Source organism: Ambystoma mexicanum, chromosome 7p (assembly GCF_040938575.1).
Source record: "Ambystoma mexicanum isolate Mex_15411 chromosome 7p, UKY_AmexF1_1, whole genome shotgun sequence".
In the NCBI taxonomy this organism is placed as follows: Eukaryota; Metazoa; Chordata; class Amphibia; order Caudata; family Ambystomatidae; genus Ambystoma; species Ambystoma mexicanum.
In genome coordinates, this window is record NC_090939.1 from 211,621 (window position 1) to 229,290 (window position 17,670).

The 17,670-nt window shown below is 46.2% G+C and overlaps 1 protein-coding gene across 1 annotated transcript in view; it reads left to right on the forward strand.

The window, feature by feature from the left end:
* The window catches only part of LOC138526492 (T-cell surface antigen CD2-like), a 190,012-nt gene that overhangs the window by 155,149 nt on the left and 17,193 nt on the right, over window positions 1–17,670 (forward strand). Inside the window, exon 2 of the mRNA XM_069637320.1 lies at window positions 13,889–14,128. Coding sequence (XP_069493421.1) covers window positions 13,889–14,128 — 240 coding nt within the window. The remainder of the gene's footprint in view (window positions 1–13,888; window positions 14,129–17,670) is intronic.

Below are 17,670 nucleotides of genomic sequence, written 5' to 3' on the forward strand. Positions count from 1 at the left end.
GGTTATGTTTTGATACAGTAAAATCTTGACTGTTGTAAGGATACATGGGCCATGATTATTTATTTATTCATGCAATGTTTGTCGGGTACCTGCATATTTATTTATTTATGCAATGTGTGTCGGATACAGGTATCTGACAAACATTGCATAAATAAATAAATTATCCATCTCCATGTACCCGACAAACATTGCATAAATAAATAAATAAAACGGTTCGCAGCTTAAAGAATATTTACTCAGCAACACTGGTCAAAACTATTATCTGCATAGTGCTGTTAACTCCTCACCAGTGCCATGGAAGTGGTTTAAAGTGTAATTGATATATAGTTTGGAAAAGAAGCAGCATGAAAGAAATAGCACTGCTTTAAACTATTATTTTGGCAATTTTCTGGGCTTGCAGGGACGTACCATGGGCCCAAACGGGTCTCCGTTTGTACCGTGTCGGGGCCCACGGTGCGTTCCTGCAAAGCACGCCCACCCCCCACCGCACCTCTCCTCCCATCTCAATGCCAGCACGAAACCATTTAGTGACTAACGGGCCACCATTAGCCGTTTCCTGCCGGCATTGTGATGGAATGGGCAGGTCTTAGCTGCAGGGGGACCTAAAGTGTTTTTATTGGTGTGCTTATGCCCCCCACCCAAAGTGGCGCGAAAGTGGTCAGAGGGAGCCTCTAACTTCTGTAATGTCACGTAGTACTTTTGTACTACGTGATATTACAGTCGGAAGGGGCAGCGCCAGCACCTGACCTGCGGAACTTTCCCCACGTCAATGCGCCGCCCGACAAACTGGGAAAATCCATCCCCTCCAGAGGCTCCAGGGACCGGGGCAATTGCGCCATCCGGGGCTATTGTGACCCGGGCAGTTGCCCGCCTTGTCCGGGCCAAGAATCGGGCCTGGCCTCGGCCCTCAGGCAGGGCAGGGCAATTGGCATATAAATTAGCAACATTTGTTGCTTTATTACCTTCCCCCGGCCCCAGGCCAAGCAGCAGCAGAATCAGCAATTACAAACAGTTGCTGGATCCTGCCCTTGCTGATTGGCCTTGTTTCAGGAAACCCGGCAGTAACTACAGCCTGCCGTGGCAAGCACACTTCTTTCCTCCTGCTCCCGTCCTCGCAGGTGAGGCCCATTGCTGCATAGGCATTTTATTTATTTTAAAATGGTATTGCAGAGATTACTGGGCCATCCAAGAACAGCCTCTGGAGGCCAGAAAGCTAGACACTTTTGTCAAGGCTCAAGTAGTCATGAAAAAGGAAGCGAGCACTGGTGGTGGACACTCCTCAGGAGATCAAAAGGCTGGTTCTCGAAAGACCTGGGCAGAGTGTCACCGTCAGCAGATCTTAGACAGTTGCACGTTCCTGCAGGGTTGGATTGGTCGGTCCATTGGCCGGGCCAAAATCACTTTGAGGACGAGGCCCTGGGGGCCCGTACCACGCTTGGGCCGGGTTGGGGGTTACTACGCCCCCTAGTTCCCGCTCCCGAGCATATTGTCCGTCGTTCCCTTTTCCCTGGGCATGCACTGCTGACTTTATTTTAGTGCAAGAGTTTCATACATTTCACTGTTCGCTCAGAGTTGTTTTATACTCTTCTTTGTTGTTGTGCTTCTTTTGTTTGGAATAGCAATCACGCTAGTCTAACGAGATAAACAAACACCTACACGAACGCGCCTTGTGAATGATGGTGTGAAGGATGGAGGCAGGCGCTGGACCAAAAGCTGAGCGAAGTCTGCACAGCAGCTGGCTTGGGAAAGCAACTCAGCAACTACAGTAGAAACTGTCTCCGTGGACGGTTGGCCCGTCTTCCGTATAATGCAAATACCCAGACTTGCAGGATGCATGCTTCACTTTCTTTGTTCCATTGGGGGCGACATGCTGTAGCATCAATTCATGGCCTTTAAAAAACCCTGCACGGTGCAGCTTCCAATCTCCTTTAACACAAATGCTGGGAAATGGCCATGACTAGTTAACGCCACCTTAATCAAAGCCAGGTCTCCAAAGAATGGTTCAAGTGTTAGGGAATCACCTGCTCACACTTTCTGTCATGCGACCAACCAGTGCGCAAAAGATGTTTCAGAGCGTGGGGCTCTTGATGCCACCCATTTCTGCATTTGATACACCAGCAGCTAAACACACCCTTGGGAGGCAGCTCCTTCTGCATAGTCCATGTCTCTCTCAAGCTCGAGACAATATTCTTTACCATAATGGAGAATGTGAGAAAGCGCAGGGCTGCATGGCTGGGGGGTGAGGGTGGAGGGCAAACCGCACTATGCTTGGGGTACACTGGAGATGCTTCCCCTGATACCCACAGTACTCCAAGTCCCTTTAAATGAAATTCGTCTATACACTGCACAATGTGCAAGGGCCGCTGTTATTCAAGCAGCACGCGACTAGTAATTTGCAAAAAGTAAACTTAACAAGCCCCAAGAAAAGATCATCTTCCACCCTTTAAGAATTTGATTGTTTTTGTTTTTATGTTGGGATTGTAGACATCGTTTTTCTTTGCGATTTTACAGTTTCATGGTGCTGTCGGGAGCTAAAATGAGTGATCACGAAGGAAGCATTTAAGAATTTTGAGAGTTCACAAGCATGAGTGAAACAAAACCCAATACTCGTACTGCCATTTCTCTGCCGCGGTAATGCACTGCAGTGTGTTTCAATGTAAAGTCCACATTGTAATGTCCTAATTTTAGAACGCCACCTCTCCAACATTAACATTGGGAGCTATGTTGAATTATACATGCATGTTAACTCTCTGCATATGTTTAAAGTAGACTTTACCACTCACATGGAGTAGTGATATTGTTTACGTGTTTCCCTCCTAAATATATTTAACTTCCCATGAAATATTTGATTCAATACATATTGCATAAATGCATGTATTTTAATGCTGAGATAGACGGGCTTGTTCAGCTATCGGTGGGTATGTTGCTGGTGCTTGTTCTTGGAGGTTTGAGTAACACTGTTCAAGACCAGTTCATCACCTTTTGAATGAATGAATGAATGATTGTTTATTTGTATAGCGCCTATACACAATGTGTTTCAAAGCGCTTCAAGTAAGGAAGGGAACAAGGAAGAAAAACATTTACATTCTTACAGGTCCTTGAAACAAATCAGAATGTGAGCAAGCTATCATATCATACCAGATAGTACAAGTGCATGGAACAATAAGGGAGAGGCGGGGAAGGAAAAAAGGAGACAAAACTAGCAGTAGCATTACTATGCCTGGCGACAATTGTTGCAGTGCAAGAGTGACAAGAGGAGGGGGAGGAGGGCTGGGGAGGGTGGGAGGAGAGGGGAAGGGAGAGGTAACAGAACAAATGACTATCGTAAGGGTCAGCGACTGACCAAGGTAGTGCTGGGGAGGGTGAGGATGGAGAAGACAAAGGGGAACAGGGGGGGAAAGACAAGCTATTATCAGATGTGAAGGACAATGATACAAGTAAGTGCTAAGACTGGCTAAATGTTTGAGGGCATACGAATGACATTAGTGTAGATCTGAAATTGTCGATTCTCTGACCTGAGTCACAGCAGCAAACTGTTCACTGTTACTAAAAATGAAAGAGCAAAAGCAGACTAACATAACCAGGCCTGTTCGGGTTTGACCCTCTTATTGTTGTTTTCTGAGGTTCATGAAATTCAGCAGATGCCAGCATTGACAATTTTGTTAACTCTTAGTCCCCACTCCCGCTGCTCAGCCCATGCCACATGCATGAGATCACAGGTCGGGGGAGGGGGGCGCCAACGATGCATCCCGCCTTGGGTGCAATCTGTTGTAAGACCGGCCTTGGCTAGATGGACAAAGTAGTTGGAAAATGAGAACCTGGAGGAAGGAAGAATGCAGTGGAAACACCCAGCATTACAATGTAAGATAGGGCAGTCAGTGAGGCGAACACAAAACCACACAACGAATAGCAAGAATATAGCAGCCTTTGTGTGGCAAACTGCGGCGAGTGATTGGATTTTAGTGGTTATTAGTTCTTCTTAAACTTGTTGGTGCTGCCTACATTTGTGGTTTGCTGCTCTAAGGGCTGCACAGAGCTAATAGAAGTACTCAAATGAAGGATACAAACACTGTTGCCAGGTGCTCCAAACATACATTTATTTAGTAGTAACTGTTAAGGTTAACATCAATGCCCTCAACACGTGTTTCCCCACTTTACATTAGTGGTTCATCAGGAGGGAAAGTGAATTTGTACAGTCGCTGAAAAGTAAAAATGGTGAACAAGAAGTAAAACTTATTTCCAATATTTGTGGTTTAGTATTTTCAAAATATATATCTAATAGACAAGAATTTTTTAGCATATATGTGAGTGCTGCATTTAAAGTTTCAATGCATTTTATACCAAAAAATATTTTTCTTAAGAGAAGAAAAGCATTGAGACATTCTGTTTAGAAAAAAAACATTGAAAACTTCATGATTTGAAAACTATAAATATATATATATATGTGTGGTACACAGCTCAATGTCACATTTTAGTAAGAAGAGCTACATTAGGGTTGTGCTTACTGTTTTAGTGATTGTCCTCTTGTTATGGAAGTAGTGATATTGTCATATTTGTCTTCAATTGAATTAGTTCACTTGGCTTGCATGTTACAAAGTTGATGGTCGTGCAGAGTATGGGCTATCCCTCTGTCCCCAAGTATCAAACTGACATCCACAACAACACCTGCCAGAATGAAAGTTAGGACCAAAGGTGGTAGTCCGTGGAGTCAGGACGCGGGAACAACCTAACAAGGGCTAGACAAAGAGCAATCCGTAGTACCAGGCCGTGATCAAAGTGAAAGTTTTGAACAAAGCGATAGCTACACGTGATCCAAAAGAACAGCTGTGAAGCAACGCTTTCAGGAACTGCACTCCTTTTATCCGGCTAAAGGAAACACGTGACAACGGTCACGTGACGAAAGTTACTAAAGCGTTGCCGTTTTGCTAGACAACGAGTCACGTGATCCTTGCCGTGCTGTGTCGGACAGTTCTCTGTGGATGATGTGATCTTTTGTGATGAAGGAGCCTCCAACTAACTTGCCACAAACGTGAAGGGCGATATACTCCAGTGCCAAGTCGTGCCCTATGTGAAACCTGTTGAGGCAACGAGGTACCTCTGTCGGGACGTGTGTGTTTGAGTGCTGCTTGGGAGGAGAGTGTGGATGTGGAAAGGCGTGTCTTTTGTGCTGTGGGCGGTGTGACAGAATCCCCCCTCAAAGGCCCACGACCCCGTGGGCTCGCCGGGTTATCCCTATGAAACCGCGACACCAAGAGCGGTGCCTGGACGTCATGGGAATAAACCCAAGAGCGGTCCTCAGGGCCATAACCTAACCAGTCCACCAGATACTGGAGGCGACCCCTATGGAAGCGAGATCCAAGGACAGCACTGACCTCAAACACGTCCTGAGAAGACACAGAGACAGGGGCGGGAGGAACAAGGACACGAGTGGAAGCATGGTAAGGCTTAAGGAGGGAGACATGGAAGACCGGGTGGATTCGCCAAGTACGTGGTACAGACAATCGCAAGGCCACGGGATTCAGGATTTTAATGATCCGATAGGGACCCACAAAGCGGAGCAACAATTTGCGACAACCAGGAATTCGCAGGTGTCTGGTCGATAACCACACCCGATCACCCACCTGATACACCGGTGCCTCAGCCCGCTTACGGTCCGCCTTAACCTTCATCACGGACTGCGCCTCGCGGAGATGGACCAGGGTTTGTGCGTGAACACCAGCTAGATCACGTACGCAGGCATTGGCAGCAGGAGTGGCAGAGGAGAAATCAGGGAGCGGTAGGACTCGTGGATGTTGGCCATACATGGAATAGAAGGGAGAAAACCCAGTGGCCGAGTGACGAGAGTTGTTGTATGCGAACTCAGCAAGGTAGAGCAGCTTGTACCAAGAGTCCTGGAACTGAAGGGACAAACAACGCAGGTATTGCTCTAGAGCTTGATTAACCCTTTCAGTTTGCCCATCGCTTTCAGGATGATATGCGGAAGAGAAGCGAGCATCGATACCCAGGAGTTTGGTAAGAGCACGCCAAAAACAAGACGTGAACTGGGATCCCCGGTCTGATACAATGACTTGTGGTAGCCCAAAGAGACAAAATACCTCCTTGAAGAACAGGCGCGCCAGTGTTGGAGCCGATGGAATGCCTGTGCATGGAATGAAACGGGCCATTTTTGTATAAGAATCGACAATGACCCATATGGTGTCGTGACCCTGCTTACGGGGTAAATCAGTGATAAGATCCATAGAGATGGTGTGCCATGGCCTGGGAGGTATGGGTAACGGCAGAAGCAACCCTACCGGTCGTCCTCTGTGCGTTTTGCATTGTGCACATATGGAACATGTGTTTACATAGTTTTCTACATCTCTTCTCATGGATGGCCACCAGCACCAGCGATGTAGTAATTCAAGGGTGCGTTGTTGCCCGGGATGACCATTTATGGCAGCATCATGTGACCAGGCCAGCGCCTGATTTCTTACATCGCAGGTAGGAAGAAAAAGTTTGCCCTGGACAAACGGCAGCCCGTCCTGAAGTATAATGTCCCATTCAGTGAGTGCATGAGGATGTTGAGCAACCCATTGTCTGATAGCTGTGAGCATGGATGGCGAGGGTGTACACATACAAACAACGTGACTTTTTCCTAATAATGTGTCTGGGAATGAAGCTAGTGATTCCCCACCGGGAGAACGGGACAAAGCGTCAGCCTTGCCGTGGTTGTGGCCTGATCGATGTTTTACAACAAAGTCGAAGGCAGCAAAGAACAAGTGCCAACGTACTTGCCGGCTATTGATGCATTTCAGGGAGGCCAGATCTTGTAGGTTTTTGTGGTCAGCATAGACCACTGTTTGATGCTTGGCCCCCAGAAGATGATGTCGCCAGATCTGGAGGGCGTCTTTAATGGCCAGCAGCTCTTTCTCGGTTACCGTGTAGTGGGTTTCGGCTGCCGAGAACTTTCGAGAATGATAGGCTACTGGATGCAAAATACCCGTGGCAGGACACGGCTGAGACAACACAGCGCCTAGAGCAAATGATGAGGCATCTGCTTCCAAAACATAGGGTAGGTCGGGATCAGGGTGTTGCAGGACAGGGGCAGAAGCAAACCTGGACTTAAGAGCCTCGAATGCCTTTTGATGCGTAGGCGTCCATTTGTAAGGAACCTGAGGACTAGTCAAAGCGGTCAGAGGAGAAACAATGGAGGAGAAGCCTGCGATGAACCGCCGGTAAAAATTAGCGAAACCAAGAAATGACCGGAGTTGTTTGATATTAACCGGAATCGGCCATTGCATGACGGCACGAACCTTTGACTGATTCATGGACAAACCCCCGGGGGAGATGAAAAACCCCAAAAACTCCACTTCTTTCGAATGGAAAATACATTTCTCCGGCTTGGCGAACAGAGAGTGCGTTTTGAGGCGAGAAAGGACCTCTTTGACATGACAGACATGTTCCTCCAATGAGGATGAGTAAACCAAAATGTCGTCCAGATATACCACCACAAACGTATCCAAGATGTCAGAGAATACGTCGTTGATAAATCGTTGGAAAGTTGCTGGAGCGTTACAAAGCCCAAAGGGCATTACAGTATACTCAAATAGTCCCTGCTTGGAACAGAAGGCCGTCTTCCACTCGTCCCCAGGTCTCATACAGATCAGGTTGTATGCCCCTCTTAGGTCCAGTTTGGTGAAAACGGAAGCCTTTGTCATCCTGTCCAGTAGTGTGGAGATGAGCGGTAGAGGGTACCTGTTTTTAATAGTAATGGCATTCAACCTCCTATAGTCTACACATGGCCGCAAGTCGCCTTCCTTCTTTGGCACGAAGAAAATTGGGCTGGCAGCCGGGGAACACGATGGACGGATGTGACCCAATTGTAAAGCCTGACGGATGTATACTTTGAGAGCCTGTTCCTCTGGTTGTGACAACGAGTAGATTTTACCCCTGGGTATAGGAGCATCTGGAACCAGATCAATCGGACAATCGTATGGTCTGTGTGGGGGGAGACCCTCCGCCGTAGCTTTATCAAAAACCATGTGGTATTCATGGTATTCTGCGGGAATGTTAGCCAGGATAGCCCCTACGGTATGCGGATGCCTAGTGTCAGATGTAATGTCATCAATGTGAGTAGAGGCCATGGCACCAAGGATTGTGGCAGGAGAGGAAAATGTCTCATTTTCTACAAGACAAAACTGCTGACACACTTCTGACTCGAATGTGACTTGTCCTGTCCCCCAATTTATCAAAGGGTTGTGTTGCCGTAACCAAGGTATACCCACTATAATGCCGAAATGGGGTGTAGTGATAAGGTCAAAGGACATGACTTCCCTATGGGTACTCTGGATCAATACTTCCAAGGGAGCGGTCTGGAACTGGATGGGGCCAGAAGACAAGGACGTGCCATCAACCGCATGTACGGGTTCCGGGTGTTCTTTTCTGACCAGGGGCAGATTGAGACGATGAGCCAAATCTATGTCGATATAACATCCTGTAGCCCCAGAATCAATTACAATATGAACCATATGCGTGATCTCTCTAGTGGGTTTAAGAAGTGCATGGACTACTACCGGTCTGACGGGGCCAAAGGCGGGTTCAGAGGGAGCTGAGGACAGGCTCGCCGGCGCCCCCTGAATCATGGGCGAGCCTTCAGAAAACCCGGTGTTTTATTCTTAGGACGTCGGGGGCATTCCCTTACATAGTGTCCATTTAACCCGCAATAAAAACAGGCATTGTCCGCCCTCCGACGTTCTCTTTCGGTTGATGTTATCGGGCTTCGGATACCGCCTATTTGCATGGGTTCAGGGGTGGTGGAAGAGGCTTGACCAGACTGACTAGTGAACGTTGTTTCTGACCTTCTCTCGGATCTCCTTGCGTCGATCTGTAAAGCGAGATCCACCAGATCCGAAAACACCGAAGGAAGAGCAGGAACCACTGAAAGCGCATCCTTCATGGTGTTACATAAGCCACGGTAGAACACAATCGCCTTCTTCTCTTCTGGCCAAGAAGTCTCAGCGGCGAGTTGGTTATACCGCGCGATGTATTCTATCAGTGATAGTTTACCCTGTGTTAAGTCTAAGAGTTCCAGATCCCTTGATTGAGCCTTATAGCGTGTATCAAAGACTTTGGCCATTTCTGCTGTGAGAAGTTCAAAATCATACAAAGCGGGATGATTGTTTTCCAACATAGGGTTTGCCCAGGTGGCCGCTACCCCAGATAGATGAGACAGAAGAAATGCGGCCTTCGTGACTGAATCGGGGAAAGCCAAGGGTCTGCACAAAAAATGGAGCTTACATTGATTAATGAAAGTACGGTATTTCCGAGGATCCCCCTGAAAGCGTTCTGGGGCAGCAAGGGGCACGGGTGCTGGAAGCAACACAGGAGTGGGTGTAGGGGCTGGAACAGGGGCTGGCTGATCCGGGGGGACAGTATCCCCGAATTCGGTATCTGGTGGCAATGGGTAACGTGTGCTGTGTAAGGCATCAAGCCGATTATGTATGGCGGACGTGGCGGCGGCCATGTCAGTCCTGAGGGACGCCACTGCCTGAATCAAAGCGGTCACGGGGTCCCCGGTGGAGGGATTCATGCTCTGAACGACCAATAGGCTTCACAGTCTGTTACAAAGTTGATGGTCGTGCAGAGTATGGGCTATCCCTCTGTCCCCAAGTATCAAACTGACATCCACAACAACACCTGCCAGAATGAAAGTTAGGACCAAAGGTGGTAGTCCGTGGAGTCAGGACGCGGGAACAACCGGAAGAACCCCTGGAGCGCTGCAAGTGAAAGTATATGGTTATGAAATGGTAAAGTGTGCAGTTATCAAAGTATAAACATCTGAAACACTGAAATACCTGTAAGTGTAGGGGTTCTGATGGCAAATGGTCTATGTAGAGCGTGAGAATAATTCCTGGTAGGCAACCACCTAAGTTAGGACCGAGGTCCCACTGAAACACGTGATCCGTAGGATATACTGGAGGAGTCCGAGGTCAAAAACAGGAGATGCAAGATTGAGGAGGGCTAAGCAAGACAGTCCGTGAGACAAAGCGTAGATCGGCAACAGTTGATCAAGTTCCAAAACTAAATGATGACAAGACACGAAGCAATCCGTTATGGAAAAAACTGTTCGGCATCCAAATGTATCCAAAGTTCCAAAAGCAAACAAGGGCTAGACAAAGAGCAATCCGTAGTACCAGGCCGTGATCAAAGTGAAAGTTTTGAACGAAGCGATAGCTACACGTGATCCAAAAGAACAGCTGTGAAGCAACGCTTTCAGGAACTGCACTCCTTTTATCCGGCTAAAGGAAACACGTGACAACGGTCACGTGACGAAAGTTACTAAAGCGTTGCCGTTTTGCTAGACAACGAGTCACGTGATCCTTGCCGTGCTGTGTCGGACAGTTCTCTGTGGATGATGTGATCTTTTGTGATGAAGGAGCCTCCAACTAACTTGCCACAAACGTGAAGGGCGATATACTCCAGTGCCAAGTCGTGCCCTATGTGAAACCTGTTGAGGCAACGAGGTACCTCTGTCGGGACGTGTGTGTTTGAGTGCTGCTTGGGAGGAGAGTGTGGATGTGGAAAGCCGTGTCTTTTGTGCTGTGGGCGGTGTGACATTGCATTATAATTCTTAAATGTATCTTTTTGCAGGAAAGAATCCTGTGAGCTTCTTATAGTGGTAGACAGTTCCTGCAGATTGTATACATTTTAGGTTATACTTAGAGACTATAAACTTAAAGTTTGCAAATCTCTGCAAGTAAATAGTAAAATGATGAGGTTGGGTCTAAGATTGAGGCAAGATTGTTGGCTGCAGCATATGAAGAAACCTTTACTAATCTGCTGGATCGGGTCGCTCCACTTAAATCTAAAACTATCAGGGAAAAGACCAATAACCAGAAATGGTTCACCCCAGCCTTTGCTGCTCGTCAACAAGAAAAAAGAAGGGCAGAGAGAGTGTGGGAAAAAGAACAGACACAAGAGAATAAAACCATCTGGAAATCATTTGATAAACTATACTGTAATGAAATTATACTTGCTAAAAAGAACTTTTACGACAACCAGATTGAAATTCTAACAATGATTCAAAAAAGCTCTTTGACATTTTTTAGAGATTTAGAGAAACCCAGGGCCCAATTAAATCAATTTATTCCCCAAACAACAGCCAGTGAAGATCAAAACAGCGCATGATAACATCAGGAAGAATATGGAACATCCACACTATAGTGGTGGTGCTCAGCGGAGGGAGGAAATGGTCCCGCAGGCTAATGGGGCTTTTTCATTTAAACCAGTGTCCAATGAAATTATGGGGAACATTTTGAAGAAAACGGGACCTACCACATGTTTTGGGGAAAATCTCCCTTCTAAAATCAGACTGGACAATAGAGAACCCTTTACTCCATTCTTGGTTTGTGTGTTAATGCCGCATTCCTGAGTAATGAAGTACCCGATATACTGAAATAAAGGGTGACGGTAACTCCATTGATTAAAAATGCAGGATTGGATCACACACTTCATACTAACTATAGACCGATAACGAATGTGCCTTTTCTGCTGAACATTATTGATAAAGCGGCGACCATGCAATTACAGCAGCATTTGGAACATGACGATTTACTACATTCAAAGCAATCAGGCTTCAGATCATTCCATGGTACAGAGTGTGCTTTGCTGGATCCACAGACTGAAATGCTTATATTCATAGATGCAAGTCAATCCGGGCTGCTGATATTGTTCGATCTATCAGCAGCCTTCGATCTTGTGGATCATGGCAAGCTACTCTAAAGGTTAAAATACCTAGGGACCTGCTATGAAGATGTAGTGCATTGGATCAGTTCATTCCTGAGTGGCAGGCAGCCAAGAATCGTCTGGGGAAATGCTTACTCTGGATTGGAATCATTAGAGTGTGGGGCCCCCGCGCGTGTTCATCCCCTGAACTTTATTTAACATCTTCTGTAGGCCTTTATATGACCTCCTAGATAATTTGGGAGCTCAATTCAGTAATTACGCTGATGATACACAGCTTATTTTAGCATTGAGTGGAGATTATGAAAAAGATGCAGAGAGAATCACCCTTATATATGGCACAATGCAAAGTAAGCCATTATTGCTCAGAAAGCAACTGAAAAGCGTCCTGTTCCAATAAGGTTGTTAGAGCGCCACCATCCTGGTTTCTTAAGTCGGTTTCTTTCTGCGCCCTGTTGCCTGCAGGCTCCGGCGCAACATAAGTATATACATAAATTAAATAAATAATGCCCTATATCAAGCCCAGCCTCTCTATCTGTTTCATTGTTTGCAGATCCCGCAGAACACCTCTTACAGGCTGCCGACCGGGGCACCTTTTCGGGCCTTTGTCGCTCCTATTTTGGCCTCACTGCAGTGGCTTCCTGTGGGGAAACGGGTGGAGATCCAAGCACTCTGCATGGTGCACCGGGACTTTTATGGCTCAGGTCCTGAGTACTTGCAGGTCAAATTCCCCCTTATGTCCCCTCTCGTTGTCTATGCTCTGCATCTCTTCATCTTGTTCAGGTTCCCCGCTTTCACCACTCTAGATCAGGTGGCCGGGTCTTCTCTGTTGCGGCCTCCAGGCTGTGGAACTCCCTTCCGGTGACCGTGCGTGCCACACAGGATCACCTGCCGTTTCGCCGCACCTTGTAGACCTTTTTGTTTTAGCTCACCTTGTATTTCGATCCCCTCTTTTTCTCTTTCCTTCCCTTCCTACCTCCCAGCAGTGCCATGATGCACCCATTGGTGAAGGAGTGTGTGATAAATAAATAAATAAATAAAGGTTACACATATGAGTAGCTCCATAGACAGGGTAGAGAGAGTGGAGGAGGAAGGTATGAAGGCACGTGATGTTAGGAAGAGAGAGGAGTAGAGTAGAATGGAGCAGTGGCAGTGGACTCCTATTATAATTTGCATTTACCTTTAGTAATAAACAGGTCACAAAGTACTTCCCTTACAGATGCATATTCCCACCTGCAGCCTTGCAGCTGGAAGTACTGCAGTTCGATTGATGTAGAGCAAGTGGGCAAACCTTCCCCTGCCATGCCCCCACCATTTGAAGCCAACTACTCTTGATGCTCTAAGTTGTAGAACGGAATCAGGTCTTCCAAAAACATATGAAGACCTGCCTTTTCCAGCAGTGGTTTCTGGGACGTCACCCGCAGTGGCACAAGGTTCTGGGCAGGGATCTGTAGTGCAAGAAGGCACTTGTAGCGTTAGTCATGCTTTGTACGTTCTTCTTAAAATAACATGGATGGTGGTGGTGGGACCCAGTGACATTGGAGGGAAATGCTTGATAAAACCTAGAACCTGGTTTCTCATCGGCCCTTCATACCTGTCTTGTAATTTCCTGCCAGCGTTCTTTCAACTCAAAGTCATCAAGGCTGGAAGAAGTAGCCAGGCATGCAGACAGCTGTGTGAAAGCTGGGGTGCCTGGAAGATCCAGGTGGGGTGCAACTATCTCTGGCCCTCAGATAGGTAATTCCAAACCTCTACTGGGTCATTCCAAGTCGCTTGATGGCCATTAACATAAGTCTAGGGGTGGCATTTGATATGCTTGCACCCGTGCCAGGGGGAAGAAAGATTACATTTGATAAGCAGGTAAGAGGAACGTTTCAGCCAATCAGAAATTAAGAATGAAATAGAGAATCGTAGGACTAGGATATAACAAGAGAAAATAAAGAACAAGAAAATAGTCATGAAGGGAACGAGAGGGGATATTAAAAGTAAAACAATATAAATAGGTGGAAATAGAAGAGGGTGCTGAGCTCTACTCTTAGTATGTCAATGGTCACAATGTTATGAGAGGCCACACGTGGACCTTTCAGCCCTGTACCTGAAAGAGGTTTGACTATTAATCCTGTGTCAAAATGTCTCAGGACCAAACATTGTGACATTTTTATTTCAGACCCTGTGTCCACACCTGAGGTGAATTACACATGCCTTCTGAATGCCCGTGTTCAGCTGTCCTGCCTCATGGAGAGCGGCACTGACCCATCCTATTCCTGGAGCGTGAATGGGACACCCTCATGGCTCCCTTCCAGGGTAGTAGAGATGAGCTACGAGTCTGTCCTCAGGAACGTGACCTGCACCGTGAAGAACCACGTCAGTGAGGAGCAGAGTCACTCCACTGATGTCACCTGCCCAGGTAAGGAGGCAGAGGTCATGGGGCGCAGCTAGAGCAGCGGGGCTGCATGTTTGATAGGAGGAAGGACTATTTTCTGCCCAGAAACGCATCGTTAAAAATGGTGCAATTACAATGAGGCTGGCCAATGATATCACACGTGCCAAATGAAGGTATGCTTCACAGGGCTACTAGAACAGAGTTCATGGCAGGTGCCACCCTCTTTAAGTATATTAAGTAATATTAGTATACACTCTTGTTCACAGACATCACTAAAGAGTGATCCTGATATTGGTAATTGAGCCAATTTTGCAGTACCAGGTTTGCATAATATAGCCAACATAGCACAAAACTGGCCTTACCAATATAGCAACATATACTCTCCTATAGCATAGAGTAGGAGTAGGCACCTAGGGATCCAACAACACATACTCTCCTATAACATATGCATGTTGGATGCCAGATTATACATATGCCTTACATTATTCCCTGGTAATGTCATGCTGGGAAGCAAATATGGACTATGGAGTGAATCCATTCCTGAGTAGCCATAAACATACCCGGTCATCCCACAGAAATTGTAAAGCTAACTTTACACCTTTTTTCTTCAGCACAGCATAATAGTAAGTACACAATAACCCTCCATCAATTACTATTGTGCTGCTACTTACTAGATGAACTCAGATGAAATGCTCTATTAAACGTCAAGTGTCCCAATACTGGATCCCCCGGATGGCATGTCGGAATGCTGCTTTAACAGATCACAAATAGTGGTTGACAATATGCGCCGTCACCACCTAAGTGGTCTAGCAACGCCTGACCTTGTCTGCGAGGTGTGTATTGTGACGCCGCAAGGGTGTTGCCAGACCTTGGTCTGTGGATAAGATAGAAGAGGTTTGGGTGGTGGGGTGAAAGGATTGGAGGATTAGGCAGGGGCACAGCAGTTTAGTTGGGGGGACACAATAGCGATGAAGGGGAAGGGGCAGTGGTTGTAACAGTGTGGATGTGTGTTTCTATTTTGTGATTAGTTGCAAGTCAGTATGAGAGTACATTTCTGTAATATGTGGCTATATCTATGAATGAGATTGCATAATGTAATTTAGTGAAATTAACATGTTAAATAATTATACGTTTAATAATTAAACTCATAAACCCAAATTAAATTCACACTTAAGAACATATGGGTACATACTAAAACTTCTGGTTTTAGTCAAATCTCACTTGTTTCACCCTAGTAAGTAACAACCTTTTACTACTTACCTCCATGCCTCTTGCTGTCCTGTCCTCTGCCTTGACTGCAGACTTCTTCAATGGGCAAGACCTACCCGCAACCCTATAAAGCCCTTTCATTGAAAGTGGCTGCTTAATACTATTAGATCTGCGGTCACTTACCAACATAGATGCCGCCGTCTCTGTGCCCAAAAAAATACCATCCAATTGTTATCATTGCTGTGGAATGGAGGAGATGAGGACCCACACAAGCCTGCAGGAGATATCTTGAAGCAGGTTAGAGAGTGCTACTCATTAACTCTCAGTTACAGAACAAGTGGCTCAATGAATCGCTTTACTCTACAGACCCTCAGTTCATTGACGTAAACCCCAGTGTCCCAGAAGACCAGCACAAACATCCTTTGGAACATTCATATCTAGCTATCCTCTGTGCAAGGTCCAAATGCAAGCTCGCAACATGCTCTGTACCGTATGTGAAATATTCCCCCGTGCGCAACCAGGTGTCATAGGTGCTCGGAATATCTGTGACACTACTTTTTCACAGTGTTTATGTGGCAAAGAAACCTTTTACGATAGTGTCAGCTAGCGTGTCTCTGGCTCTTGGGGAGGCTATTGTCACATGCGTGATTAATTAGTTAAATAAATAGACCATTTTGGCATTGATTCAGAAGTCAAATATCCATAAATCTTAAACCAATGAAGCCCCTATGCATCACCCACTATCGTGAATGGAAAATGGATGAATGCGGCCTATACATGGCATTGACAACTGCAAACTGAACACCTGCACCAGACTAGTCCCGGAGTGAATGAAGCATTGGTTTGTCTGATGGAATTTACTGGTTACGGTAGAGTCTGACCAGGGATGGCAGGTTCCCTGCCCTAGGTCTGAGAAGCCAGGAATACTAGATTCCCATATACACACAGGTTCACGAGAAGATGCCCTTTATTTGTCCACCCACCTTCTATGAGTTTACCCACATGCCACAACAGATTTCAGGTACACCAATTAGTTTCCAGCCGCTGAGGGGAGAGAGCGCCAGGTGACATGAGCCTGTAGGAGGTGTTAGTGAACTTGAATAACAACATCGTTTTCATCCAATCTTTGAAAGAACATGAACAAAGGCTCCTGAAAACATTAGTTGAGAAATGCCAGTTCTTCAGGAGCAGAGTCAAGTACATGTATCCTTGCATCTACAGATGGCATTCTGTACATCCCGCTATTATAAAAGCACTCTGCAGTGGGCAAAGTTTCACTACATGAACTCTGATTTACTCTGTGCTTTTTCTACTATTACTGGACATTCATATCAGCCCTTAGAAAGATCAGCTGGCCACCCACCACCTTGTCCAAAGACTACTGAACCGTAAAGAAGGGTATGAAAACTCCTGCAATCAGATGAGGTCTGGCTGTTTTTTGGAGGAAATGGACTTTGCCCCTTCAAACAAAGATTTAACCAAACTGATGAAAAGCCTCAGTCAAGCACCTGTCACATACTATGCAAATTCATGCATCCAACATGGCAATGCCAGTCTCATTGGGTTGGGAGCTGTGGCCTACCAGGAGAATGACAAGGAGACAAGACCAGTTTACTTCTCAGAAATAAATATCACATATATATGTAAAGTGCTAAATTCACTGTCTGCAATAACATCAATCCCATGACCTATGCATTGACATCTGCAATACTGTACTCCACGACAGACCAATGGCTTACTGCCTGCTCTGGCGACTTCTGGCAGATGCAATATCATCCCTGAGCCCATTGGTGGAGTAGAACAAGCTCAGTTTCTTTCACAACCAACCAACATCCACATGATCAAATGCGGAGTAAAGGTCCAGTCCTGCCATGCACACGGTTCTCCCAGTGCATCCACTGGCCTGTGCCATACATGAGTCATACGGCTGAGTGTGGTCCCGATACCTTTCCTGAACCCAGTTTGTAAAGGGTTGAACCGATTTGTTGATTCGGCCCGCCTCGTTAATTCTTTAAAAGCAAGGTTTCCAGAATGTTAGAAGGCACAGCTAATAACGAGATGGTCTGGCCACTGGTAGGAGTCTATCTGTGTCCTTTTAAAATAAATTGGAACCAGGATTGACAAGTGCCACGAATCTGGGCCTTGCCTGTTTCAATGATCTGATTGAACAATCTATAAAGTATGTCTGCGCATAGTTCCTTTCTATTTTGTAGAAGGCTATTGGACATACCATCCGGACCACAGGCTGCTCTCGAATCATTCAGTCTGTCAATTATCATCTCAATTTCATACCTGCCAAAGTCACATGTCCAGGGAATCTCAGACAAACTGACCGCCTTTGTTATTAAGCTGGAACT